The sequence below is a fragment of the Channa argus genome, chromosome 1 (assembly GCF_033026475.1).
Source record: "Channa argus isolate prfri chromosome 1, Channa argus male v1.0, whole genome shotgun sequence".
NCBI classification, from domain to species: domain Eukaryota; kingdom Metazoa; phylum Chordata; class Actinopteri; order Anabantiformes; family Channidae; genus Channa; species Channa argus.
In genome coordinates, this window is record NC_090197.1 from 16,295,980 (window position 1) to 16,322,623 (window position 26,644).

Here is a 26,644-nt window from a genome sequence, read left to right on the forward strand (position 1 = left end):
GAAACCCTTTTTATGACACGTAGAACAATTCTGTACATATGAAAAAAATGCAAGTTTGTGCTAAAACAGTCAATAACAAATATTATGAAACCAATTCTTCCAACAACTTATTTTCTAAACAAGGTACACTCCATAGTTTATGCTTTGTTTGTGTGTTATACTTTTTTTCAGTCAGGGAGAATATCTTGTTGGCTTTTCAGAGTAGAGAAAAAAAAGTACAAATACTTCAGTAGACCTTTTGCCACCTCTGTTACCATGAATATAATCTCTAAGGTTTTGTTTTGAAATGATCATTAGATAGGTTTTACTCTTAAAAAATTGATCAGAAGCTGTGTCACAAATAGGTAACGTTTTGTTCAGGATGACCATTTTAAATCTTTTCATTCTTTTCTTGAGATGTACTGTAAATTGTAAAGTAGGCCCTTGGCACAATACTATTTGGGTACCAAGTCCAACTAATCACAAAAACTGGGTGAGACTAAGGGCAAAACAATCACAGTTAATGGGACAAGAATGCAATGAGAAGAATTAGTAACATTACTCACCAGAAATTTTTCCACGTGTTCCCGACTGAAGACGTGAGCGTGACATTCAATGTCTGATAATGTCCTCTCGCAGAGCAAACACAGAAATGCCACTTTTGTGGAATGATTCTGTCCGACACTGTACATGACAATGAACTGTTGGCCTATGATAAGAAAGAGAAAAATTAGAACTATCCAGAGTGCATATATAATTCTGACAACCATTTTTTTCTTTCTATTAGTACTGACCTAGCAGGGGAAATCTCTCGTTTTGTTGGAGTTTACTATAAGTTTCACGGCGTGGAACTGCACAGGCAAGAAAACAAACATTAAAAGATTAAAGTAATTGAGGCAAAGAATTTAACTGATCATATTTAAGGTTAAGAATTAATATTATCACTAACCATCACGTTTCAAGACAGTGTGTTGTAGTTCAAGTTTCTTCATCACTAGACAAAGACAAAAAAAAAAAAAAAAAAAAAAGAGAATGCAATTGTGTTAAAACTTTCTTTTGGATTTTAATACTGCTTGAGTAGGCTTGGTGGCATGACCAAAACTATCAAAACCAGTTCAGTGACCAAGTATTGTAAGTATTTAACAGCTTTGAAATAGCTAAGGTGTTAACAAAAAACTGAAACTTCTGTATGTGCATGATTTGCTTGGGTGTTTGGTCAGTGAGGAAAAAGTTCACGGCTTGATCTATTCTCCTCAATAACCTGAAGCCAGACTAATTACCTTTTTCATAAGTAGGAGATATGAGGTTGCAAAATATCCAGTATGGGACATCGAGAACCTGAGAAAGAAAGAGTCGGTAGCAACTAAGGAAGATGTTGTATTTGCAGACGGTGATTACAGAAAATTATCCTTTTTATGCTCTTTCATCATGTTTTACTGTTATATCCTTGCTCACTGCCTATTAATATGAGTGCTATAAACCTGGTGAAAAGATTGCTCAACATCTTTGGTCCAGCTCTACATAGAAGAGAAACTGTGCTTTTCACATTTGCATTTTACCTTCATCTTTATCTGGTTTGGGGCCCTTTCTTTTTCCTCCTCCCATGCCTTTGAACTCAAGTCTGTCACATCCAGACCTTTCTCCCAAGCAAAATGGAGCCGCCAGGGATTGTGGTACAGCTTTAAAAAAATAAGAACATATGTACATAAATAAATGCACAAAATTAAAGGAAAGTGACTGTTTTTTGCTGTAACTATGATTTTGTTCACATATTTTAAATCTCACAGGCACATATTGCAGTCTTGCAATGTGTCCTGCAACATTTTAGGATTAACAGAAAATGTACTTGATACACATACAGTACCATATAGGAACATACACATAATACATCAGATAGGGTTCAACTCCCCCACATAAGGGAAGAGGTGGGTGATCAAAATGAACAATGTGGCAGATCGAAAGAAAATTTCTGAATATGCAACATAAGCACACACACACTTTTACTTGCGAATCCACCCAAAGAGTCATGGTTTGACTCCACATACATGCTCTCACAGTATTGATTTTAGGAAAAATAAAAATGCTCACCATTGTGTGTATGAGATGTTTTATAGACTTAAAGTGTTCTCTAAGAACAGACTCAGGAAAACTCTCCTGACAAGCAAAGCATACATAAATGGTTTCCGTCTGAAACTCAGTGTTGACGCATGCCACAACCAGGGATACACCTAAGCAAAAAAACAAAACAAAACAACAACATTTGTTTTTCCAGTTTAACACATTTGTTGAACCCTCTGAAATTACTTCTCTGTGTTATTGGTCATATAATGTAATATAGAGTTGTATTTACGAAGTATCTCAGATTAGGAAATTATTCAGAGCTTGACAAAAATCCTTAAAGTAAAACAATGTTGTTCTTAATCTTAAGAATACTATATACTACTATTTGCCAGCATTTCTAACTTAGAAAAAATAATCCTTTCCACCAAAGTACAGGAGAGAGTGTGGATGTAGTTTGAGTGAATTATGGTATATGTGATTTGCAATCAGTGGTGTAAGAATTAAAAGAATAATTCTTAAAGTGTTATGTGATGTAGATCTGACAGAAACGTATGCTATTATGCCACTGGATACCCTCCGGCATTTTTCTGTTTTTGTGTTTATTGATAAATTTGTTTTTTTACATAACATGCAGGGAAGCGTGTTTAGGTAAGTTGGCCTAAACCTTAAGCTCCAAAGTTCCAAAGTGGTTAAGAGTTACATTTAGATAGAGACAAATGCACAGATTCTGTTAAAGAGGAGAGGTTTTTAATACTCTAAAACAAGAATGGTAGATGGAAGAATGGTCCAAAATCCCTTATTAACATTGTGCAAGTCTACCAGGGCACAATGGTTAAACAGAGTATTGTCTGCAAGTGTTTGATTACCATAATACTATAAAACTATTGATCTGCACGTAACATCTGTGTGTAGGAGGATGGAAGGCACTGACAATTCAAAGTTACCAGTTTACAAAGTTGGGGGAGGCTGAAGATTCATGACTTTTCTTGAAAAGGAACATGCAGGCAGCTCAGGGCTGACACAAAGGAAGAGCAGGGTTTCTATGACATAACCTTGACATTAAGACTAAGAGCTGTCAGCATTACAAACCCTGCAGAAACCTCCAAACCACAGAAAGATATAAAGCTTTCGCATTGTTCTATGTCAGTTGATCTTGAAAACATTCAGTTTGATCCGTTACTCGTGTGACTCTTCAAATCTTCAGCAAACTAAAGAACACCTCTGTTTGCTATTTGCGTTTCCAAAGTTCGACTGAGTTTCTACTAATAAAAGGTGTGCAGGAAGATTGCGAGAACACAGCAACCCACAACAATAGTTATGTCTTTACTTGTAACTGGATGAATATCAAATCACATTTTATGACCAATTAATGCAAAAAAAACCTAGGTAATTCCAAAGGGATCACTTACATGTTCATTCTGAACAACAAGTGGGTCAACTCACCAATAATTTGATGATTTTCCACCAAGCTCCTTTTAAGGTATCTGTATAGGCCAAGATAGGGTTTGTATCCTGGAGAAAAAAACGTAAAAAAAAAGTGCTAATTACCACAAACCAGTAATTTTATAAATTACAACATGACACAAGACATGAACAACTTTCTGTCTTAAAACAGAAGAAAGCAAAACAAATTCATTGTTAAAATCATGTAATTGATGTTGAAATGCTTAGAGTATACACATTATTTGAGTAATTCAAAAACAGTGATTAATAAGTTTTCGTATTAAAATGTTTTATTTTGCAGATGTTTTTATAGGTGTATTTCTTTTCAGAGTCTTTTTTTTTCTGTATTTTAAACTGAAAAGTCATGTTCGTAGAAGGAGAAAAGTTTACCTCCTCGTTCGTAACCACGAGCTCTGTTGGCTGTGAAAAAAAAGGGGGGGGGGGGGGGGGGGAATAAGCACATCTTAATTAAATGAGCTTACAAAAGACCAACTGTGAATAATAATACCAATAAGTGTATGGTTACCTTCTCCGAAGATTTTGTTCAACATCTGGGGAAAAAAACATAACTAAAAAGGTAAGATTTTGCAACACAAATTATCAAAAATAAAATGTTGATTTTCGACAGGAAGATATGGAATAGTCAGTATACCTGGTTGTGTTTCCGCTTTGACAAATGATCCAAATAAGCATGTACATTGTCAAAGGACAGAGAGCAGTTCTGCCACAGACACAAGGTTTTAACAAAAGAAGGGTAGAACAGGGTCAGTGCATTCAACAAACTTTACACACAATTTAGAAAGTGTAAGTACAGTAATGACATCCAAGAAATCATAGAGAAATTAGAACTTAATCACCTGACAGGTTAACACTGCTGACCGAGTACAACAGGGAGTTTCCACTTCTACAAATAAATAATACATGAAGTATTTTGTGATTTTTATCTACTAAAAGTAAAAATGTCCAATTCTATACAGAATTGATCTTGCAACATACAATGGTCAAACACCAATTATATCAGTTAATATTTATTTATATAAATAAATATGTATATTTATTGTATATGCACCATAAAGCTTAACGGAATAATTTAAACTGAAATCATACATACCCAGCGCCACCCCTGGTTTAATGCTTGTAATCAAGTTTATCCCATTTTTTTCCTTTGTGATGGCTTCCAGTTTCTTTAACGCTAAAAGTCACAAGGCTCAGTTAGAAATTGTAAGGTCATTGTAAGGTCCACTGAAGATCAATGGGGTATTTTTTCCATCAATAGGACTCAGAGCTCATTGAACTGACTGATCAATTTTTCTGAAACCAAAAACTTGGTGTACCCATCTCAGTGTTAATCAGAGTTTGGAGTCATGTTCAGAGTTTGTTAAGCCGGCTTTCTGAAATACCCCTACATACATTTAGATAAAACATAACAAATGCAAAACAAAAGTACCCACCCTTCTCATAACAGGCAAAATTAACTGAAGCAAATTCAGAGGCCTCCAAGCTCACTTGCTGTAAAGGAAACCACAAACCTTAGCATAACTATAAACAAAAGAATGAAACACATGCAGCTACAGTTTAAGTGCACAAAACATTTTGTAAACTGCATTACCTTCATTTCATTGTTTGGAGCTCCAAATATTCCTAAAGACTGCTTTGCTAAATTAAGCATCATGGACTCCTTGTAATCTTTGTAGCTTTCCTTTGAGGCCAAAGTAGATGGGTGCCACGCTTTCTGCACATACAACAAATTATAAATGAAGACAAAAAAAGTTGACTGCAGTTGTTGAACATGTATTCCTCAAACATGCCAAACCTGAGCTGACATCAGAACTAAAACAAGTATATCTAAAGTAGATAATACAACAAGTGCAGCTAAAAGTATCAAAGTACAGTCTGAGAAATCACAGAATCTCATAACTTAGGTAACATCCTTCTTTCAGAAGAAGGCATTTATTGAATGCGCTGTTAAAAAGTTTACAAGTCATACTGTCTCAGTGTAGCTGGCTTGGTTTAATGTGGAAAGTCCAATCCCCTCTGTTCTGACTACCTTTTCTCTTTGTTTTGAGTCATGTGCTTGCTCTTCTTAGCCACTACGATGCCTGACAGGAGCTGCCATGTTGTGCAAAGGCACGTTTATGAACTCCTAGACACGCATCTCAATGACCATCTTATAGATTAATTATTTATTCACACATTATATTAAAGTGTTAAACATTAACTCTTATGTATAACCACTACACCTTAAGTCAAACGTTTTATGCCAATGGGCGAACGAATAAAATTGAATGGTAGTTGGGCTGGACGTTTCGTTCTCCTTATAGTAACTGGATAATTTCCCTTTTTGCATGAAGTTTACTAGAAGAAACACACCATAATGACTGCTTTTGTCAAAAAGGGCAGATCTGCATTCAAGGTGTGGTTAAACAGTACAAAGTGTAGGTCATCTGTGTTTCTTCAGAAAGAGGCCCTGAGCCAGACAATGCCCTGCCAGCCCAGGCCCTGGCAGAGGTGCTAATAACTTTGGAAAAGTCCAATGTCAAGCCCATCTGTAACAGCCTACAACCACCTCCACTCAAGCACCAATATATGCCTCCTCCTAAACACTTTTCTCCAATCTCTACTGCTAAAAATCATAGCAATTTTCGAGCAAACAGAAGATTATTAGCAGAATTGCGGCTTTCTTCACCAAGCAACAACTGCTGAAAAAGGCTTGAACATGGGTTAAGGTCTAAACAAAAATTCTTGCCAACATTAAACTAAATTAAATGTGGTTTCATAAAATCCTCATGTTATCATATAAAACTTGTAGTTTAACTAGTTAAAAGGAGCCATTTTAAGAGCATAGCTGAAGAGATGCTTGAATTTATTTAATGTGAAATATTTTACTGATAAGACCTTGTGATTGCATTCCAACATTTGATTTATGAATATTATAATAATGTCAGAGTTACTTACAAAGTAATTATAGACGTGGTCAAAGCTCAGAACATGTTTGATGATCATGTGGGTGGCCAAGGTTAACTTGCAGAGTGTGCAGAGGTAGTACCTCTTTTCATTTGGTCCATCACAAATGCATTCCACAATATGCTGCATGCCTATAAAACCATGACCACAGGAGGAGACTATGTCAGTTCAAGAAAGAGTTGCATTTCCTGGATTGGTGAAATTCATCCATCTAGAGTCTATCCAGTATTACAAGCAGCAATTTTGCATTCAAAAATCAATTTAAATTAAAATATTTTATTAGATTGTTTGGAGGTATATTTACTGACCAAGAAGTGGATTTTTCCTTTTTCTGTCTCTGTGGTATGTTTGGATCATGGTCCTCCTTGGTATGACAGCTAGAGGAAGAAAATAATAACAAAAGGAGCATGGATCTTGTGGAGATTGTTTTCCTGACTGCAGCAGTCAGCAGATATAACAACTGGATGGAGTGATTAATACAAGCACATACCTTCAAGACACTTTTTAAGCTTGTCGTTTTCTCTGAGTGTGTGCATAACTGGGGAAGGATCAGAACCTTTTCAATGACATCATAAAATCTCAAACTTAATTTAGGGAAATTAGGGAGAAATTCGTAAAATCATATACCTTCAGAGTAAATACTTCTTTCAAGCCGTTTGTACAGGTTTTCAGGCAAATCCAAAATCTGCAGTGACATGCAACAAATGTTAAAATTGAATTGAAATGTATTCATCATCTGACCATCTTAACTACACACAGCGCAACACTGGGCATTGTATGGTTGGGCTATGGAAACATAGATCTGTGTTTCTGGAAACTAGCGCATCTACAGTGTAACTGCAGAAAACAGAAAACACCTCTTTATCTCCTAAATTCCCCAGTATGTTCACCAGCTAGTTGCCAACTTTCTCTGACCAAAAACAAACCTGTAATGTTCCAAGACCACTCTCTTCAACATTTTTTGCAAACGGGGGCCTCAGAATGGCTCTCATGTCTTTTTTAGGAATCCAGGAGAAATGCAGTACATCGGGATCTGTGAAGTTCTAAAAAATAAAATACCAAAGGAAATTGTAATTAAAAATTTTAATGAAAGACCACTTATATGCAAGTTAGTTTCAATACTTACAAAGTAATTGCTGCAGTGTTCACCAGTAGAGAGGTGGTACATAATGCTCTCTTGTGGACATTTTTCCTCACAGATATGGCAGAGGTAAAAGTGGGACTCTGACTCTCGACTGAAACACAAAGTGAGCAGAGACAAGCCTGGAAGAAATTTAAAACAGAATACATATTTCAAACACAAATGATGTTCCACATTTATAGCAATAACTACCATCATCTCTTTACCCAACAAAACATGTTTTCTTCACAAGTCAAATATTGACAAGCAATGAAAAAAAAGTAAACAGTATCTTTTCTTTTTTAAGTAATGAATCTGTGGCAGTACAGATAGCTACATTTAAAAGATTGTACTTTGGGGGACTAGAATATAATAATATGCTGTTTAAATTTATCTAAACTTTAGGCCATATCCCATTGGCATGAACACCAGTATATCAAAGGCTTTAAAAAACAAAAAAAAACAAAGCTAATAACCACATCATGAATTATGTTTGCATTTGCAGACTACCATTTCCAATGTCAATAATTAACACGAACACTTCATTTTTAACTTTAATTCTTAATGCTTATATACACTTTACTAACCTTGGATAGGCTGTTTGTTGTCACGTTTGTTTATTGACTCCATAAGAACAATGTAGGGAAAGAAGCCTGCAGAGCAAATGTAAAAGGGCCAAAAAAATTGTTAAACTTGAAACTGTAAAAATACTACGCATTTGGTTAGTAAAACTAAGAACACCATTTTGAATGGGTTTCACGGACACAAAAAAGGAACAGATGAAGACTTACCACGACAATTGGATACATCTAAAAAGAGGTTAAAAACAAAAATTATTATCTGAACATCAATGCAGTAACATATTTCCTGATGCAGGAAAGACAAAAAAAAAATCCAATTATTAAAAAAAAAAAAAAAGAGAGACAACTAAAGAATTACCTTTGCCAAACATTTCCAGCATTTTCTGTGGGTAAAACACAGGGGAAACATGAAATAGTTTGTTACTACTATGGCCACAGAACTGTCTCATGATACAGGATTACAGTTCAGTGCACAACTGTACACAGTAATGCATTTTGATAATGGTCAATGGCTTCAAGCTTTAACTCATAACTGTTACCCAGCTTACTTCCAACAGTGTGGGAGAGTGAGAAACAATAATGTATTAGTGACCTGTCAAAAAAAAAAGTCTGCCCAAAAACCTATCTGCATCTTTTGTAATGAATAGTAAAGGAAACTGCTTGTGTGCTTCACCAACTGAATGGTTCACAGTTCTCAGGAGGACAATTAGTTTTCACCTAGACTTTTATTTTTATTTTGAATGGTAAATGGCCGTGAGTAGTGCCCCTGGGAACAGGTGAAAGTAAAGGAAGTCATAAAAATATTCTGAAAACTGGTGCCTGTGTTTTACTCTTAGCGTTATCGTTCATATCTGAGAGCTTATATTGTTTACAATGATTGGTAAATTTGCATTAAAAAAAAAAGTATTCAGAAAATTACCAGATTAAGTTAATGAGGTTTGATACTGACCTGTCGATGTGGGTGAGAATAAATATGTTTCTTCAGTTTACACACCTTCTGAAATTTGATGAGGCAGACCTACAACAACAAAAAAAATTGTATTAGCATTGCGGAAACATTAAAATAATGGACTTGGTTGAAATTAGGCAAGATTTTAGTAGTGACCACTGAGGTCGCCGTTTCCTGAGCCAAAACTGTAATGAGAATTACACTGAACTAGCAGATGTTATAGAAACAATGTCAGGCTTTTCTTGCAATTTTTGTTGAATTAAAAAGTAGAGTCATGATGGTCTGATATGCTCAGACCATCATGACTTAGGCAGTTACAGCCGTTTATCGGCTTTTTCAGAATCGTGTTTCTGCTCACGCTGTATTCTCTGGAAATAATCATAATCAGCATCGACGGGGACAATCGGGAAGCATGGTGGTTGAGAGGCCGTAGGTGCACATCCCCGTCTGGCTGAAGCCTCTCTTTGTGGAGTTTGCATGGTATCCCCATGCTTGCGTGGGTTTCCTCTGGATACTCTGCTTTCCTCGCTCAGTTCAAAGGCATGAAAGTTAGGTTAACTGGTGACTCTAAATTGCCCGTAGGAGTGAATGGTTGTCGATCTGCGTATGGCTCCCTGAGATAGACTGCCGATCTGTCCAGGGTGTAACCCGCCTATTGCACAATGATAGCTGGGATAGGCTCCAGCCCCACCGCGATCAAACAAGATATGCAGCTACAGAAAATAGATGGATGGATTCGGACGATACACACATACTAATATTACTACATGTGCAGTTTGCATGCTATTTACATCCCTCGTTTTAACTGGAACTGCCAGACAATGCCAGATTGTTTTTACTGTTTATGTTCTAACCCAGTAACATGCAGTATGTACTATGGTAGCTAGCTCCCTTTCAATGCCTTTATATGCACTGAAGTAACCCAGTTACAATCAACTTCGAGTGAAGTGATTTTTTTTTGAAGGGGAGCAATTTGATTTATTTTTTTTTTACAAACCTGTATGCACATACAACAACTTCATCACCACTGTCAGTGTTCGCATGCGTCCTTGCAGACTTCATGTCTGGGAGGACGATGGATACACTCCCCTCTGAAAGTATTGGAACACTGAGCCCTATTCCTTTATTTTTGTTGTAGACAGAAAACATTTGGGTTTGACATCAAAAGATGAATATGAGAGATCAGTATTTTAGCTTTTAATTCATGGTATTTACATCTGGATCTGATACACAGCTTAGAAGATTGCACCTTTTGAACCCACCCATTTTTCAAGTGAGTAAAAGTATTGGAAACTGTTGTGACTGTTTAGCTGCCCAGATGTGTCCTATGACATTGATTATTCAAATAATAAATAGCACTTAATGTCTAGAATCAGTTTCAGATTTCAGCAATTGTAAAACTAAGAGACGATAGAGAATCAATCAGAGCTGTTGCACAACATTGGCCATAGCCAGTACAAAAGTTTGGAATGTTCTGAAGAAGAAGGAAGCTCCTGATGTACTAAATTACGCTCTTCAACCATTTAGACCTAGGAAAACAACAGCAGTTGAAAGAAACATTGTGAGAGCTGTAAAGAAAAGACCCTAAAACAGCTGTTACACCTAAATATTAAGTCTTCCTTACTTAAATCTATTTTAAGTCTACCTTTGCCCTAATTCTGCTCACATGAAAAATGGATGGGTTCAAACAAAGAGGTGCCATATTCTAAGTTGTGGTATCAGATCCAAATGCAAATACCTGGAAATAAAAGCTAAAATGTTGTTCTTTTGTCTCATATTCATCTTTTGATGTCAAACCCAAATGTTTTCAGTCTACAGCAAAATTAACCACATCACACTCTCCTCCTTTTGGAGGAGAGTGTGATGTGGGACATAATGGAGAAGCTTAATAACAATTTCCTCTGCCGCTAAGGTGATTAATACATAGCCGAGATTGTTTAATACTGTGTCTCTGTAGAATTATAAGTAAGATTTCTTTCCCCCACTGTATATTTTTTTTACAATTCAGACTGCAATGTGCACTGTAAAAGGGAGCAGAGGAGCAGGGGTGGAGCAGAAAAGAGACTACTCATCTGGTGCACATATACATGGTTTTGTTAAAGATACAATTCCATGCACCACTTCACCCAACCCTCTCTACACTACACTAAACTATGTCACGCCATGCTCTACCCAGGATATCAAGTGGTCATAAAATTACAATAAATGATGCCACAGACGCAAAACTTTTAAACTCATATGTGTGAACATCTCACAACACTACAGGTACAGACAATTACAGTCACAAGAAAATGCAATATCAAATTCTTGATTTTCTGCATTAATTGGTCATCAACTGTAAACTGATCTTCATTAAAGAATTAAAAAATATAAACAAATACAATATTTCTAAGCTGGAACTTCCTGTAGCTGTGGATTAGTATGTTAGGGACTCTCATGTGTATAAAGGAAAAGTGTTGACTGTTCTTAAGAGTTCAATACTGTTGTCTTGAAGTACATGTATCGATTCAGTGCTGCAAGTAAAACGAAGATTCCAGTGACTCTGTCGTCTTTGAGTAAAATTTTCTTCCGACACTTCTCTACCATCCTTCCTTATAGAACTGCTTCTGCTCAGTCACATTCTTAGTACGTCTTGTGTGACTGGCTGGTTGAGGTCATATCACAGCATCTCTGTTGGGTTGAGGTCTGGATTCTGACCAGACCCCTCCAAAATGTGGATTTCACGTGTTTGAAGTCATTCTGCAGTAGATTTACTTCATTGTTTAGGGTAATTTTTCTGCTGGTTATCCAGCTTCTTTTGAGCAGTACTGTAATACCACTGTACCATTTCTAACTGTAGACTGATGAATTTCTAAAGTCTTTGAGATTAGCCTGTAACCAATTCCAGCTACACACAAATAACTCTTGATTGCAGGTCTTCTAAGATCTTTTTTTGCAAGGCATAGCTCAAATCAGCTGATGCTGCATGTGAATAACAAACTGACACAGAGTGTTTTTATACCTCAAGATAGTTCTAAACCACACTACTATTCGTTTCATTAAATGGACTCCAGGTATGCCAACACCTGACTCCATTTGAGGTTTAATGAAATCAGAAAAACAAAAAACCAAACCGACCCTATATACCTATACTTATTGACTATATAGTCAAAATTAGCTCCCTATATGAACCACTGAACAGTGATGGTAATCCTCTTGCCATCACCAAGACTGAATTCATTTTAAAGGGTCAAGACACACCAACATGATCATCACCTGTCGGGTTTCGTAAGGCTGTTGGGGACCCTTCATTGGTTGTCCTGCAATGTTGATGCCAGTTAAACCGCCATCGTTGGCTTTTTAGCCAACTTCACATATTAAATTGCCATCTGCTGATCACTGAGTGAGACCACTCATTGGTTGTTCAGCTTATCAAATTAGTGCATGAGAAGAGAACCTGGCTTTAAAATTCAGTTCAACTTGGCTTATTGTTTTAACTTCTTATCAGACATACTTTCATTAAAAAGTAGTTATAAACCATGTGCAGTGAGCTATAGTGGTGTAAAAATGGAAAGCTAACACTGATTTGTTTACTGTGTGTATATCCTGGGTCCCAAGTCTTTCACTTTCTCTCAAACAGAATGTGCAGCATTACATGCTCATTTGTTCTCTTCTTTGTGTTGTGTCCTAGCACTACTTGTTGGCCCATACAAAGCGGTGACCCAGACACAGCAGTTAATCTTTGTCAGAGCTAAAACAAAAAATAAAAAAAAATTACGTCAGGTTGGTGTGTCAAAGCCATAACAAACATCAACATGCCAATACCTGGTATCTCAGGCCCAATTTGTTTCATTTTCCACAGGAGTTTAAAAGCTTCAACAGGAGTCAGTGAACAACCAGACCGATCAAGGAGGCTTTCCAAATCCTAAATTAAAGACCATATTCAACAGAGAAGCCACAAAACAGTCACAGGGCAACAAACAAATATTGCAAAAGCAGTTATTGACAACTGTAAGGTCCAGAATACATAGGATTAAAAAAACGTTTTCAGGCCACTTTGCTTTCTGCACAATTTGTGTTGTCAAGTAGAAGCCCTTTTTACAGCAACTGCAGCTCATTATTGAGGTAAGTGTATAAGGTTTTCACACCTGACTTTTGGTAGTTTATACTGTTGTTTGCTTACTATTGTAAGCGTGACAATTGGCTTTATACTTTTGGCCATTATCATAGTGAAAGACAAACCTTTTCCCCAGTCTGTTTGAAATGCATTTTCTTCACAGACCTCAGCATTTGGCTGTAAAATCTCTCTCGAGTCTAACTATTCTCCCCATTGAACCGTTAAGAAGCAGCCCTTAGCATGATGCTGCAAAAACCATACCTCTCCACAGAGATAGTTTTAGCCACCTTATGGAGAGTGCCTTGTGTTTGCCAGACATAGTGCTTGGAGTTGTATCCAAAGTGCCATTTGGTAAGAATCCAAGTGGTATGTCATATGTCTTTTCCTTAAAAAGGCATCAGCATAACTATTCCACCATAAGCCCTGATTGATGGATTGCCGCTAAAATGGTCATCTATTAGCAGGCGCTACCATTTCTGCAGAGGAGATCTCTGTAGTTGGCAGTAGATGGCCTCTGGTGAAACTACACTTAACTATACATATTTTTGGATTGGACAGTTGTTTTCTTATGCTTCCACCAAACACGCTAACAATAGCAGCATTTTCTCTTCACTAGTCCAGTTATTTTGTTTCACATGTGAAATACACATCCTAATAAAAAAAAAAAAAGAATCAACTTTTCTACAATGTTATTTAAAATGTCTTGATGTTCTTTGTCATGCAAAACATGGATAACCTAGTCATGTGCAAAAATTTGTACTCTCTCTTTTGATTGTTATTTTGGGATAAAACTTAATCTGTTCATCAGTACTTAATATTGCCCAGGTGTTTATGTTTGGCTTAATTGTTGTTGATTTATTTAAAAAAAAGAAAAAATATATTTTTTAGTTGTTTACGTGAGGTTGTATTCGCCTAATATTAACATATACGATCTGATGATTTTTGTAACTTTTTACTAAATAAAAATTATTTAAAAGAGAGGGTACTATTTTTTGCAAATGACTGTATAATCTGTACTGTATGCCTCACACAATATACCAGTGATGCCTCAGACAATATTTACATAAAACCAAGCTCATCCTTCTCTTGTATTGTCACTGCACTTTTTTAAATAAATCTGTTGAGGTCTGAAGGGGTCCATAGCTGCAAACCAAACACTCAATGACACACAATGACAAAGAACAGCTGCTGTTATTGGCCCTTTTGTTTCCACGAGTGACCATTGGACTTTCTTCACTGCCCTAACCAAGATTGTTCTTGTCCAATTACTCAGCCTGCCTGGACAGCCAATTCTAGTGCTGGTGGTTCTGAATATCTCCCATTTCACAACTATTGAGGTTGCAATATGTATGGGGCCCCCAAAGATTTAGAAATAATTAAACACTGAAAGAGACTCCTCGTAAAAAAAAAAAAAAAAAAAAAAAAAAAAAAAAAACACACAGGATGTGCTAGACAACAATTTCTGAAGTGCCACAGCAAAGGGTCTGAATACGATCCAAAAAATAAATAAGTGAAAAAGCAGAGGCTCTAATTTTACAGCTTTGCTAAATTTCTAAAAACATCTTGTGATAGAAATTTTCCCTCTTCCTTAGTCAAGTGGTACTAGATCTTGGAAATGTAGACAGAACTCAGCGTGATGAACCATCTCAGTTTAATACATGCAATACAAGACTAAAACCAGATAATACTCCCAAATGACAATACAGAAAAGTTTGTGTTAGGGTTTGTTCAAAGTAATTTAGTAATTGTTTCCAAAATTACATGTAAAGTTTGCCTGTGTGTAATGTAATCGTTTATGTAATGTGTTTGTGATGTGTCTATGTACTGATTATGTCATAAGTGACACCATATAGCTTCGATAGTTTGACTTTGATCGTTGCCTTTGTAGTTTACCTTTAACTTTGTTGACCAGTGGTCAAGGAAATAATGCAATGCTATATTATCATTATGTGATGAATTGCATTTCATATTGTTCTATACTTATGAGGAGTTGTTTGTCTGCTTTGATCTCTGTTTCCAATAAATAGTGTGAACAAGGAAGAGCTGAGTTGGCTGAGTTCGGGTGAAGTGTTAAGTCACCAAGACCCCGCTGGGCTCCCCTTGATCAAGTAAAACTGCAAAGTTGATTCTTGTGTTATTTCACTGCTGTTGAACTGTGTCTCCAGGTGTTTTCAGTGCTGTTGTGGTTGTTTGAACCCAACAGTTTGATTTACGAGACTGTCCCTATACAAGCCATAGTGGTCCTTATTCGTTCATCTAACTTTTATTGCTGCTTATAGCCACACTGCATTTCCTCTTTTATTCTTTTTTTATTCCCTAATTTTTAAAAATATATATCGAGCAATAAGCAAGCAAGTCACAGCGTCGGTCAAATTTGCCAATTTACTTTTATTAGGTCTGAGAAAAAGTCTTTTAATGAATAAATCACTATTACCATATTCACTAGACCTTATCTGCAAATGTATCCATTAATATTAAACTTTGGTTTGAGAGTTCAACCACTTGTCCAATGTCGTTCTGGACTTTAGCAGCAATAAAGATACATGTTAGACAGGAGATTTCCCATGCAAATGCAAATTTGTTTTCTTGTTTCAGAAACTGATCCTGTACTCAGAACATGGACAGGGGTTCAATATTAGCTTAGAACCTTATCAATAAAACATTGAAAACATTTAAATTGATGTTGACATGGCTGATATGCACATTAGAAGAGAATACAAAAGTGCCTGGAAAATGTATCCAAAAGCTCAAGCAGAGCTGCCTAGAGATCATCATGGAGGGAATGGCTGACAGCTGTCAGCTCAGGGATAAAAACTTTTGTTGAATCTGGTTATCTGAGCACAGATGCCCTTTGGTGTGAGTGGAGCAGTCGGTGGTTAGGAGCTTTCATCATGTGCCTGGGATGCTTTTGTTTCTAACATCCTATTCGCAGGAGACCTGCTGCTACAGTACACAGCAGTCTAAGATTTCAGTACATTTTTAATGCCAGGGTTTTAAAAAAAAAAACAAAAAAAAACAATTGCATCTTATTAAATGATTTTTAAGGAATGCCACACATATCAAACAAAAATCAAAATGGAACATATCATTTAAAAAAGGATCATGCCACCTATTCTGCTTAATTGTTATAGTTAGCAGCTGCTACTCAGTATGAAAAAATAAAGCACCCAAAGAGTGTCCTCTGTGGGTGTGGAGGAGTTATCCTGAGAAGTTATCAAGGTTTATTTAGGATGTAATTCTAGAAGCCTTATGGGAACTTTGGAGCTGGACCCATGCTACAGACTCTGCTGCTCTAATTCAAACCCTTTTATTTCCATCTTTATGGAAGTGCAATATTAATTGGCTGGTGTACAACTTGAAAAAAAAGCAACCAATATAATGAAATTCCATTATCATCCTGATAACTAAAGTTTTCTGAAAGTAACTTTGTAAAGTGTAAATCTTACTATAAAATAAATTCCAATGTATTGCATGCATAATCATTTGTTTCACATTGTTCTAATACTGATTCACTCAATCAAAGGCTATACAGTGTCAAAAAAAAATGTTCAACCCCTTTGGATATTCACACTTGTAACGTTTGCTTTTTTGACAAAAGATGCGCAAAAAAAAAAAACCCAAAAAAATCAAACAACTTGAAAACAAAACAAATGCCCACTTGTAACTGGAGTAATGGTGAATCAGAATCCTGGTCAAATGCCACACACGACCTGTGTAGTGATAGTATTGGGAAACAATTTTGGGCTTGAACTTTTCTAGTAGCACCAGCCTCCGTTGGAGAAGGAGATGGGAGTTGGTACTGAAGAGCAGTATAATGTATTAATATCATATACTGGTCAACCATAACATTATGACCACACACCTAATGTTGAGTAAGTCCCCCTTTTGTTGCCAAAACAGCAGACTCATTAAAGGCATGGACCTTTAGTAGGCTTCTGAAGGTATGCTGCAGTATCTAGCACCAAGATGTAAGTAGCAGATCCTCAAAGGCCTGTAAGCTGAGAGATGAGGCCCTCTGCTAAGGGACTGGTTTTTCAAGTCAACACATGGAACTTGTTACTGTGTTCCTCAAAATATTCTGGGACCAGTGTGGCAGTGTGCATTATCCTGATAAAAAGAGGCCACATCAGAGATTGTTTCCACAGAGGGGTTTACTTTGTCAGCAACAATGTAATGCTGGTACACTATATTCCCAAAATTATTCGCTCACCTGCCTTTAGACCCATGTGAACTTTAGTGACATCCCATTCTTAATCCATAGGGTTTAATATGACGTCCGCCCACCCTTTGCAGCTATAACAGCTTCAACTCTTCTGGGAAGGCTTTCCATGAAGTTTAGGAGTGTGTTTATGAAATACATAATACACAGTGCTCGCAGTCTTCGCTCTAATTTATCCCAGAGGTGTTCTATCGGGTTGAGGTCAGGACTCTGTGCAGGCCAGTCAAGTTCTTCCACACCAAACTCACTCATCCATGTCTTTATGGACCTTGCTTTGTGCACCTGAAATCATTTATTTGGATGGGTGAGCGAATACTATTGGCAATATAGTGTACGTGTAAACGTAACAGCCACGTAAATGGAAAAATGCAAGGTTTCCCTCCAGAATATTGTTCAAAGCATCACACTGCCTCCACTGGTTGCCTTCTTCCCATAGTGCATCCTGGTGCCATCTCTTTCCCAGTAAGTGACACACATCCACCCTGCCATCCACTTTGTGTAAAAGAAATCCTGATTCATCAGACCAGGCCACCTCCCTCCATTGCTCTGTGGTCCACTGCGAATGCCGGTATGTCCATTGTAGACGCTTTTGTCAGTGGACATGGGTCAACATGGGACAGCCTTCGACCCCCAAATCACCGAACCATCGGTGTAGTGGTTTTATTTCTTGGACCATTTTTGGTAGGTCCTGAGTACTGCAGAGGACAACATCCCACAAGAGCTGCAGTTTTTGAGTTACTCTGACGAGGTTTTCTAGTCAGCACAATTTAGATCTTTTCAAAGTCGCCTGCCCATGTTTTCCCCTTCCAACACATATTATGTTAAGGGACAAAATATTCACTTGCTGCTTAATGTATCCCACCCACTTCCAGGTCCCTTTATAATGAGCGCCGGTGTTATTCCACGTCACCTCTCAGTGGTCATAATGTTATGGGTTGTTCAATGAGTGTACAATGTAATACTCCATATTGATAAATAATTATAATAAAAGTATATATTTCCTCAGTTAAATGTAATTCCTATGAAGAGCCAAGAGGAATGATAGTTGTTGGCTGAATTTGTCTTTTTAATTTCTTTCTTCATACTGTACAGCCATCAGTTTTTAGGTTGAAACCTCAGGGTGGCCAAAACATTAGAACCACCTCTTCTTATAATGCACTCTAGTACGACTCCACTACCCACTTTGAGCTCAATAAGAAAAACACTGAATTATCACCTGACAGTTTCAACTTAAAAACTGAGAAATTATAACTTTGTAAAAGGTAGAGAGATGGTGTATTGAATTGTATTAAATTGCACAGGTGGTCATAATGTTATGCCTGATCGGTGTATACTCCTTACAGAACCGAGGCATCAAACACTGTGTGCAGGCTCTCCCATATCATATTTATACTTGTCACATGATCCTAAAAATGGATTTAAATATAATGAAAAACTGTAACCGAGAAATATTCAGTAATTTGGATATTTTCTTCTATCCACCGCAAATTTATTATCTTTTCAATAACCTTTTTTGCAAAATTGACTGGAGTGTAAATTTTTGTTCAGGATTCTGATTGACCAGTAAATTAACTTCCTAGATATAGGTGTAAATACTACTATCCCTCACACGCAGGAGATCATAACTTTGGAATCAATTGTGTGCACCAGGTGAATTACAGCAGTATTTACACCCTCTGATCTTAATTTCAAATTTTGTAATTTCAAATGAGGACTTAAGCAAAACCAGAATACAGGATGAGGAAAACATGCAGAACAGCCAAATCTAGACCTCAATCCATTAAATATGGAATGTAATAAGAAAAATTAATAAAAACGAGACCTTATAACAGAACAGTGATTGTAATAACATACTAGATAACTGTCTGGGATATAAAGAATAAAATATTATAGCATATCTTTATAACAAGTCTTCAACACTTTGATATGAATATGAACTGTGGTGGTGTCGTTTTGGATTGTTAGGTACCGAAAATAGCACCAGGCCACTAGATACTCAGACAGTATTGTGTTATCTAGTACATTACTATACTCACTAAAGCTTATTAGAAACGGATTATAGATTACAGCAGTTTATCAGTCTCCCAGTTAGGATTTTACAACTTTGCAAAGCCATCTTTCATAGGGATGATCCTGAGGTCAACAGCACAAATGCGGTATTCGTGTTATAAAGAAATCCACCAGGAAAGAGAGCTTGCATGCATGTGACAGGTCAATAATACAGAACATCAATAAATCACTTTGCCAAATTAAGTCATGTAGCAGCAAAGCTGGAGAAGAACCAACTTCTTTTGCTACACAACTCTGCATAGTTTGAGGATACACTCTGAATGCCCTTCACCATTGTGTCATTGCACATCTCTCATTTGGCAATTGAGAGTAGTGCATTTCTCTCTCAGGGCAAATGCTAATGTCAACCTGGCCTTAGGCTGGACAGACATTTGCCCTGTGTTGACACAACAGCAGAAGTCATTTAATTTATTTGTCCATACAAACTTTGTTTTCTCATGGTTTACTACAAAGTCTATCACACATCTCCAGTTAGTCCAAAATGCAGCAGCTTCACTACTGACAAACTCAAATCCTTGTTTCTTTACACTGATGACCAGTGTGGAAATTCTTAAAAGCTATCATTTTAATTATCGGTTCCATACATTAATGTTAATGTGTTAAGTGATTTATAAAAAAATGTGTTAACATGACAAGTACTTTTCAGTAACAAGAATTAAGGTCATCCTAGAGTGTTTTTCCGGCTGTGTTTTTGTGTCGAATACAGCCATGTAAAGAACAACAAATGTAGCAACGTGCAAAAGGCTAAACTGTCTGCATTTACATGCACTTCGGTAACTAGAGCACTTAGAAAAATCAGGTTTCTCGCGTAATCAGGAAACAGCATTTGCATGCACTTAACAAACCTGGTTACTGGTTTGAGTATACTGTACATACAGCAGTTCAGTAACCAGATTTTCCTCCACCTCTGACTTATGTGGAAGCCTTGCACACAGATTTTAACCCTTTATTGACAGAATACATCACTTTCTGACTTTTCTTTTTTCTTTTGTGTTACAGCAGTGACCGCGCAGGGGGAGCAAAAGAAGAAAAATAGGGGGGACACATTCAGCTGATAAACAAAGGGGAACTATCTGAATATTTAAAATACGTGGGGAAAAGGGACTTCGACTTGTACGAGGCACTTTGTGTTAGTTAAATCTTCTGTTGGACTATAGGCAGACTTTGTTTTAAAAATAAGGCGGCATCACCCTGTTAATGATCTCTCCTTTCATTTCATTGACTTTTGAGTTGTATTCATTGTTTTCAGAGCCCTAAATGTTCTTGTTCTGAACTATCGGGCTGATACCTCATCAGCCAAGGCACTCCCTACATTTCTCTGGCTTGGGTCTTCTGCCTATTGCTAGAACTCATATTGGCGAAAAAAAAAAATATAGAAAACACTTCCCGAGCATTTTGAGATTATCTGTATCTGTGCCTTCTGGCTGTGCCCTCGCTACACAAGAGCCCCCCTGTGGTGGCAAATGCTAAACATGTAAAGGCATTTTCCTTTCAAATGGCAAGGGCTACATTTTTTGTCCGCATAAGTTTAAGGTGATAGCTGCTCAAAACTTTTGGCTCAAAGCTGGACCAATCTGGATATAATAAGTGATAGCATCCTGACCAAAAGTTCAAATGAGGTTATTATTAACTAAGAATTTGTCCATGGATTTATGTCTTGTGAGTTTTTAATGTTAACATTTCAAACACCATCCCACTTGCCAACCCTGCCTACAACCTTGTTACATTGTTAAATAACAGAAAATTGGCTGTTTAATCGCTTAGAACAAAAAGCTAAAAAACCAAACGGGAACTCTTCGGTCTGAAGTTTTCTTCTCAATACCAATCAAAAACTCTTTTGAAATGATCAAGGAAGTAAGCAGTAAGACTTCATAAATGAAGTTAGGTATATTGACAAAAAAAAAAAAAAAAAAAGGTCAATACAACCTAGACAGGAAATCTGAGGGTGTTTTCTGTGCTACACCACAGCTCCTCAAGAGTGATTTTTTGTTTAATTTCACTCAACAATCAAAGAATTGACACCATTACTTTCAAAAGTATCTAAGCCTTCATATTTTAACATTTCCAGTCATTCATAAATCTTATTTGCCTGACACAATTGTTTCCAATCTATTCAATATATAAAATCAAAACTAATTACTACATTCAATACAATCAATAATATATTTAAAACTAATAAAAAAAGAATAACTACAATGTCGGGGCTCTCAAACCTCACTCTTGATTTTAGTGAACCCTCGGCGGGAAAGTTGCCCACATATGCCAGATGATTGACGCCAAATATAAAACTAGGATCATTTTCCGAAACAGTAAAACGAGCTTGACGCAGAAACTAATCAACAGATTTCCAGTCTAAAGCCAATTTTGTGACGTCTCACATAAAACGACGTGTGTTTTCGGTGCCGCTGCAGCCCTGGCGTGGTGCGCCACAGCCCCTTTCGTTTTATCACCCACCTGGCAGCCGAGAGGGCTGAACTCCATGGTCACACGCCGCTGCCGCCGAGAGAACAGACGAGAAATGAAAACCAAGTCGCAGAGTTACATATCAGCTCAGCCACCGTGGCTACAGGAGGGAAACCCGCCTCCACGTCGGGCTCGAACAGAGATTAAAGTATTTATTTGTCTCTGTTGAGCTCCGACGTTCCTGAAGATCAACAGCAACGCTGATCAGCTGTGGCGGAATATAGCCGCTGAAAGAAGTGACTCCTCCTTCCTATCAGATCCACGGTACTGATTGCTCAAAAGCATGGCGCCAAAAAAGAACTTTGAATGTTTCCTTAACTTCTGAAACTCTTTGAAGTTACTGGAAAAAACACATCACAGCGGCGGTTTTCCCTAACAAACCATACTGGAAGTGCAAAGCTCGCTTACGCAAACATTGAAGACCGCAATGAAAAGCAGAATGTCCGCTTTAATAAACAAAGCATAAACCACTTTCTGTGGAATCTGCAGGGTGAGACGCAGAAAATTCTAACCATGCGAGTGGAAACTTAAATGCAGCACAAATGTATAAGCATATCAATGACGCATTAAATGTACAAAACGACACGAGTGGGTGGAAGTAACAAAACAGGGTCGACAGGATGGTGAGAGGTGAGAGGACTTCTTAGAGAGGTTTTTCTTAGTAGTTTTTTTTTTTTTTTTTTTTTAGGTCAAGGCTGAGAATTAGAGAACAACTCTTCTGAAGACTGTACTGTTGACTGCAACTGCTGAGACTTCTCTGAAAATTACAACCTCATACAGAAGAATAGGTAAAAACTATAAACCTCAACAAAAAGGGGCAAAAAGGGTAACAATGCCGAGAACCAAGACTGAATATGTGGTTCCTCCCTCTATCCACTAACAGAATTTTAGAAGTATTTTTAAAAATTCAGGAAGGGAGTGCTTGTCTGAGTGATATTAACCAGAGGTGAAAAAGAAGAGTCTAAAAGACTGAGTGTTTTCGCAGTTATTATATAACAAAGACGTATTCTCCAACTCTTACCAGAGAAGCACTTGGGTTAAGGAGACGCAAACGAGATTGACCTTGGGAATTGCAGTTGCTTCCACAGTATAATGCCTGACACACACAGACACATCTCCTCACTTTCCATACAGACAGAATTTGCTTACATGTATTTCATACACATATCAAAGAGATTTTCTGATTGACTGACTGAAACTGCCAAATTCCAATTCCAATCTCTGTTGTAATCACTGTTTCCTGTTACATGCATAAATTTCATAGATCTGGCTTTTAAAGAACGAAGTGGAAGATGCAAACCCTCTGCTGGACACACAGTGTATTAGTCTAAATGAATTTTTTTACATTTATACATTGTTGTACATTTTTTGTACAACAAATCAAGCTTCTGATGAAAACCTCAGCTCTCTTTGGTTTTGACTTCTTTGGTTGCACCTGAAAAAACAATACTGATAAAAATCAGGCAGTGCTTCTAACTCTTCTCTGCTGGGAAACAGTGTATATTAAAGATAATTTGAATCCACTTTCTCTCTCTGTGGCTCCCCCAAACTTTTAAAGGATATGGTAAAGGTCCCTAGGGCAGAGCTGACTGTTGACCTGACAGTAGAAGATAAGGGTGGTGAAGAAGGAGGGTTCTCACTTATTAAGCTGCTGTCTTTTATGTTGAATAAATTGGATGGACAAACAATTTTTGGACTTTTGCTAATGAACTCACTCTGAACAGAACCACTTTGTTTCTCTAGACATTGAATGTGTAAGCAAAAGCTGACCTCTTTCCTGTGCAGAAAAGTGTTCTTATTAATAGTGATAAAAGTAGGTCATATAAAGAGACCATGTTGTGCTTTTTGATAGTTTATGTTAGTTATTATGTTAGGTTTATGTGTTAAACAAACCAAAGCATTCAAAACATAAATGTGAAGGTATGTTAAAATGAAAGGACACAGCCCAGGTCTCAGTCTGGTCTGTACGCTCAGGTCCATAAACAGGCCTCCACCTCAGCAAAAGAACACACCCACCTGGTTCAGGCTACAGGGACAGAAAGGCTGGTTGAACATCTTTGATTTTGAGAAAGTCTTGTTCTTTTCAAGTGGAAAAGTGGCTGCAGTGGAAAGAAGCCCACTGCAAACACCAGTGAATATTGTGGCGTCAAAGCTCAGGCTGGTCCTGAATTTCTTCTTGTGGAAAATATTATGCTAATAGATATGTATTGAAATGCTGTTGTATTCATAATAAGAAGTAAGTGTCATAAAGTGCCTTGCTGCAACAGAGCATGAATTGAAGTATTGTGCAGCAGGCAACTGAATCTGATAAGCAGGTGTGTGTGGGGGTGAAGCATATTGTACCAGTTGGGGGAGGTTGACTTGCAGATACTAAAGCAGGGAGAAGTTGAAAACAGGAACAAGCTGTAATGGGTGCATCAGGCCAAATAAGTAAGAAACTTCCAGAAGAACCACATCTGGAAGGCACTGCTGCAGCTAACAGACTGTTTGGGCCAGGGTTTGGTCGAGGCAGAGACAGATGCCAGACTTTGTGCCCTGACACTCTTTGTGTTATTGGCTAGGGGAACTCTGACCCGGAGCGTGAATATATTTCCACATTTGCTTATATTATTTTATTAGATTACTTCTAACCAGGGATGAACTAAAACCAATAAACTCTCGTTATGGGAATAAAGTCGTAGTCCTTCTCCTCTATTTGAACAGCGCAACATTCTCCACAACTTTACTTGTTTTAATAGTCTTTAAATTATCAGTCAAATTCAGGACTGTATACCCCCTCTTTCATGTTGTTTTGTAATTGGTTGAAAAATTCCTTTTGCTGGCAACCATTATCAATCTGGCACATGGCCACTCCTCTGATTGAAAAACACAAATCTTGCCAGGTCTTTAGACCTGTCTTTAGACCAGTCATACACTGTTGCTCAATACCTGGTCTTCAGGGTATAGTGAGGAAAATACATTTTGTTCACACGTGGAAGAGAATTTCCTGCTTTTCATTACACAACCATATTTAGTACACCAATGCCCACCTCTCAACGCCCCCTTTGATAAAAACCATGTCTGAAACCCCCACCCCACAACACCATCAGAATTATTAGAAACTAAGTAGGTGTAAAAACCCAGAAAGAAGGCCAGACAACATGTCATCAACAACTGTAATGTGCCGTCCTGACCCTTTATCCTTATCTATGCACTAACTTATTCCACCAGCTATTGCACCTACTGTATGCATGTCTTCATCCTCACCTGGTTGCTAAGGAGGATTGGGGAGCTAAAACCTGGTTACCCATATACATCCGGTTACAATCTGCTTTTTCATCAAAGCTGATTTCTAAAGCTGGTTTCGGAAATCAGGGTAATGGATTAGGGAAGCTTGGTTCCCCCAGGTAGATTTCTGTCACAAAATGCAGATTTCTTTACAAGAAACCTACTTCAGAAATCCGCTTTCTGTAACCCGGTTGCTTAGGTCCATGTAAATGCACTGAATGTAAACACAGGATAGGGTCCCACTTGTTGATAAATTCTTCACACACAATACTGTGATATGAAAGCTGCCACACCTCCACTGTTCCTTTGTAGACTAAACTTGTCCTTGAAGTCAAGTCAGGTCCAATTAAGTTCTGTAAGAATCGCCTGAGCTGGGAACTATGCCAAGTCTATTCTTTCAACCCGCTGCAATTTGGGAAGAAATTGTTCCCTTACAAAACTTCTGCCAGGATCCTATTTGTTTGACTTTGGTTCAGCTCAGCAAAAATTTTGTGCCAGAATTCATCCACAGAAAACTCCCCAGGCTGTGCCAGAGTCTCTCTGTATTTGGATTATCAGCTTCCTGACAGACAGGACGCAGTGTGTGTGTGTGTGTTTGTGTGTGTGAGAGAGCCTGACTTCTACCATTTTGGCCATCAACACTAGGTCACTGTAGGTCACAGTTTGGAAAAACCCCAATGTTAAAAATGTTATTGTTAGAAGAAGAGTATATAACCTGATCTTAGATCAATGAGAAACAAAAGTGCTCGCGCTTAAGACCGTTGTGATTCTGTCATGGAACCAGGTATATGACCTTCATTAACATGACTTGTTTTTAAAGTGTAAATTTATTATATATTTACAGTTTGGAACGTGTAACAAGAAGTATTCTTCTGTTATTCGTTAGATTTGGAGGGAAATTGTACGTTTTTGTTTTTATAAATATTTGTGTATGTCGGAAAAACCTTCAAGTAGAATAGTTTTATTTAAACTTTTGTTGTTATGCTTTTCAGCAAATGAGTATTACAATGGATATCTGTTGGGTTGATTACACCTGGAGACACAGTTAAACAGAAGTGAAATAACACACAAGAGTCAACTTTGCAGTTTTACTTGATCAAGGAGAGCCCGGCGGGGTCAAAGCAGACAAACAACTCCTTATAAGTATAGAACAATATGAAATGCAATTCATCACATAATGATAATATAGCGTTGCATATTTTTTGACCACTGGTCAACAAGGTTAAAGGTAAACTACAAAGGCAACGATCAAAGGCAAACTATCAAAGGCAAACTATCAAAGCTATATGGTGTCACTAATAACATGATCAGTACATAGACACATCACAAGCACACATTACATAAACAATTACATTACACACACAGGCAAACATTACATTTAATGTTGGAAACAATTTCTAAATTACTTTGAACAAACCCTAGCAACATCACA

At 37.4% G+C, this 26,644-nt stretch overlaps 1 protein-coding gene across 4 annotated transcripts in view; it reads right to left on the reverse strand.

Annotated features, from left to right (window-relative positions):
* The window catches only part of LOC137125803 (uncharacterized), a 38,902-nt gene extending 16,718 nt beyond the window's left edge, over positions 1-22,184 (reverse strand). For 3 of the 4 annotated variants that reach the window (XM_067501874.1, XM_067501882.1, XM_067501864.1), the window contains exons 1-25: positions 21,937-22,179; positions 9,098-9,166; positions 8,507-8,531; positions 8,359-8,376; positions 8,155-8,220; positions 7,574-7,710; positions 7,374-7,490; positions 7,075-7,132; positions 6,938-6,985; positions 6,756-6,824; positions 6,439-6,578; positions 5,093-5,215; positions 4,935-4,992; positions 4,595-4,675; positions 4,341-4,387; positions 4,136-4,204; positions 4,010-4,034; positions 3,874-3,903; positions 3,484-3,552; positions 2,068-2,207; positions 1,539-1,658; positions 1,260-1,317; positions 929-973; positions 774-830; positions 546-688 (exon numbers count right to left, since the gene is read on the reverse strand). In XM_067501874.1, coding sequence (XP_067357975.1) covers positions 546-688; positions 774-830; positions 929-973; positions 1,260-1,317; positions 1,539-1,658; positions 2,068-2,207; positions 3,484-3,552; positions 3,874-3,903; positions 4,010-4,034; positions 4,136-4,204; positions 4,341-4,387; positions 4,595-4,675; positions 4,935-4,992; positions 5,093-5,215; positions 6,439-6,578; positions 6,756-6,824; positions 6,938-6,985; positions 7,075-7,132; positions 7,374-7,490; positions 7,574-7,710; positions 8,155-8,220; positions 8,359-8,376; positions 8,507-8,531; positions 9,098-9,166; positions 21,937-21,963 — 1,839 coding nt within the window. In that variant the 5' untranslated portion in view covers positions 21,964-22,179. Of the gene's footprint in view, positions 1-545; positions 689-773; positions 831-928; positions 974-1,259; positions 1,318-1,538; positions 1,659-2,067; positions 2,208-3,483; positions 3,553-3,873; positions 3,904-4,009; positions 4,035-4,135; positions 4,205-4,340; positions 4,388-4,594; positions 4,676-4,934; positions 4,993-5,092; positions 5,216-6,438; positions 6,579-6,755; positions 6,825-6,937; positions 6,986-7,074; positions 7,133-7,373; positions 7,491-7,573; positions 7,711-8,154; positions 8,221-8,358; positions 8,377-8,506; positions 8,532-9,097; positions 9,167-21,936 lie in introns of all 4 variants that reach the window. The other variant, XR_010914212.1, reaches the window with a different exon arrangement.
* Positions 22,185-26,644: the final 4,460 nt, after the last annotated feature.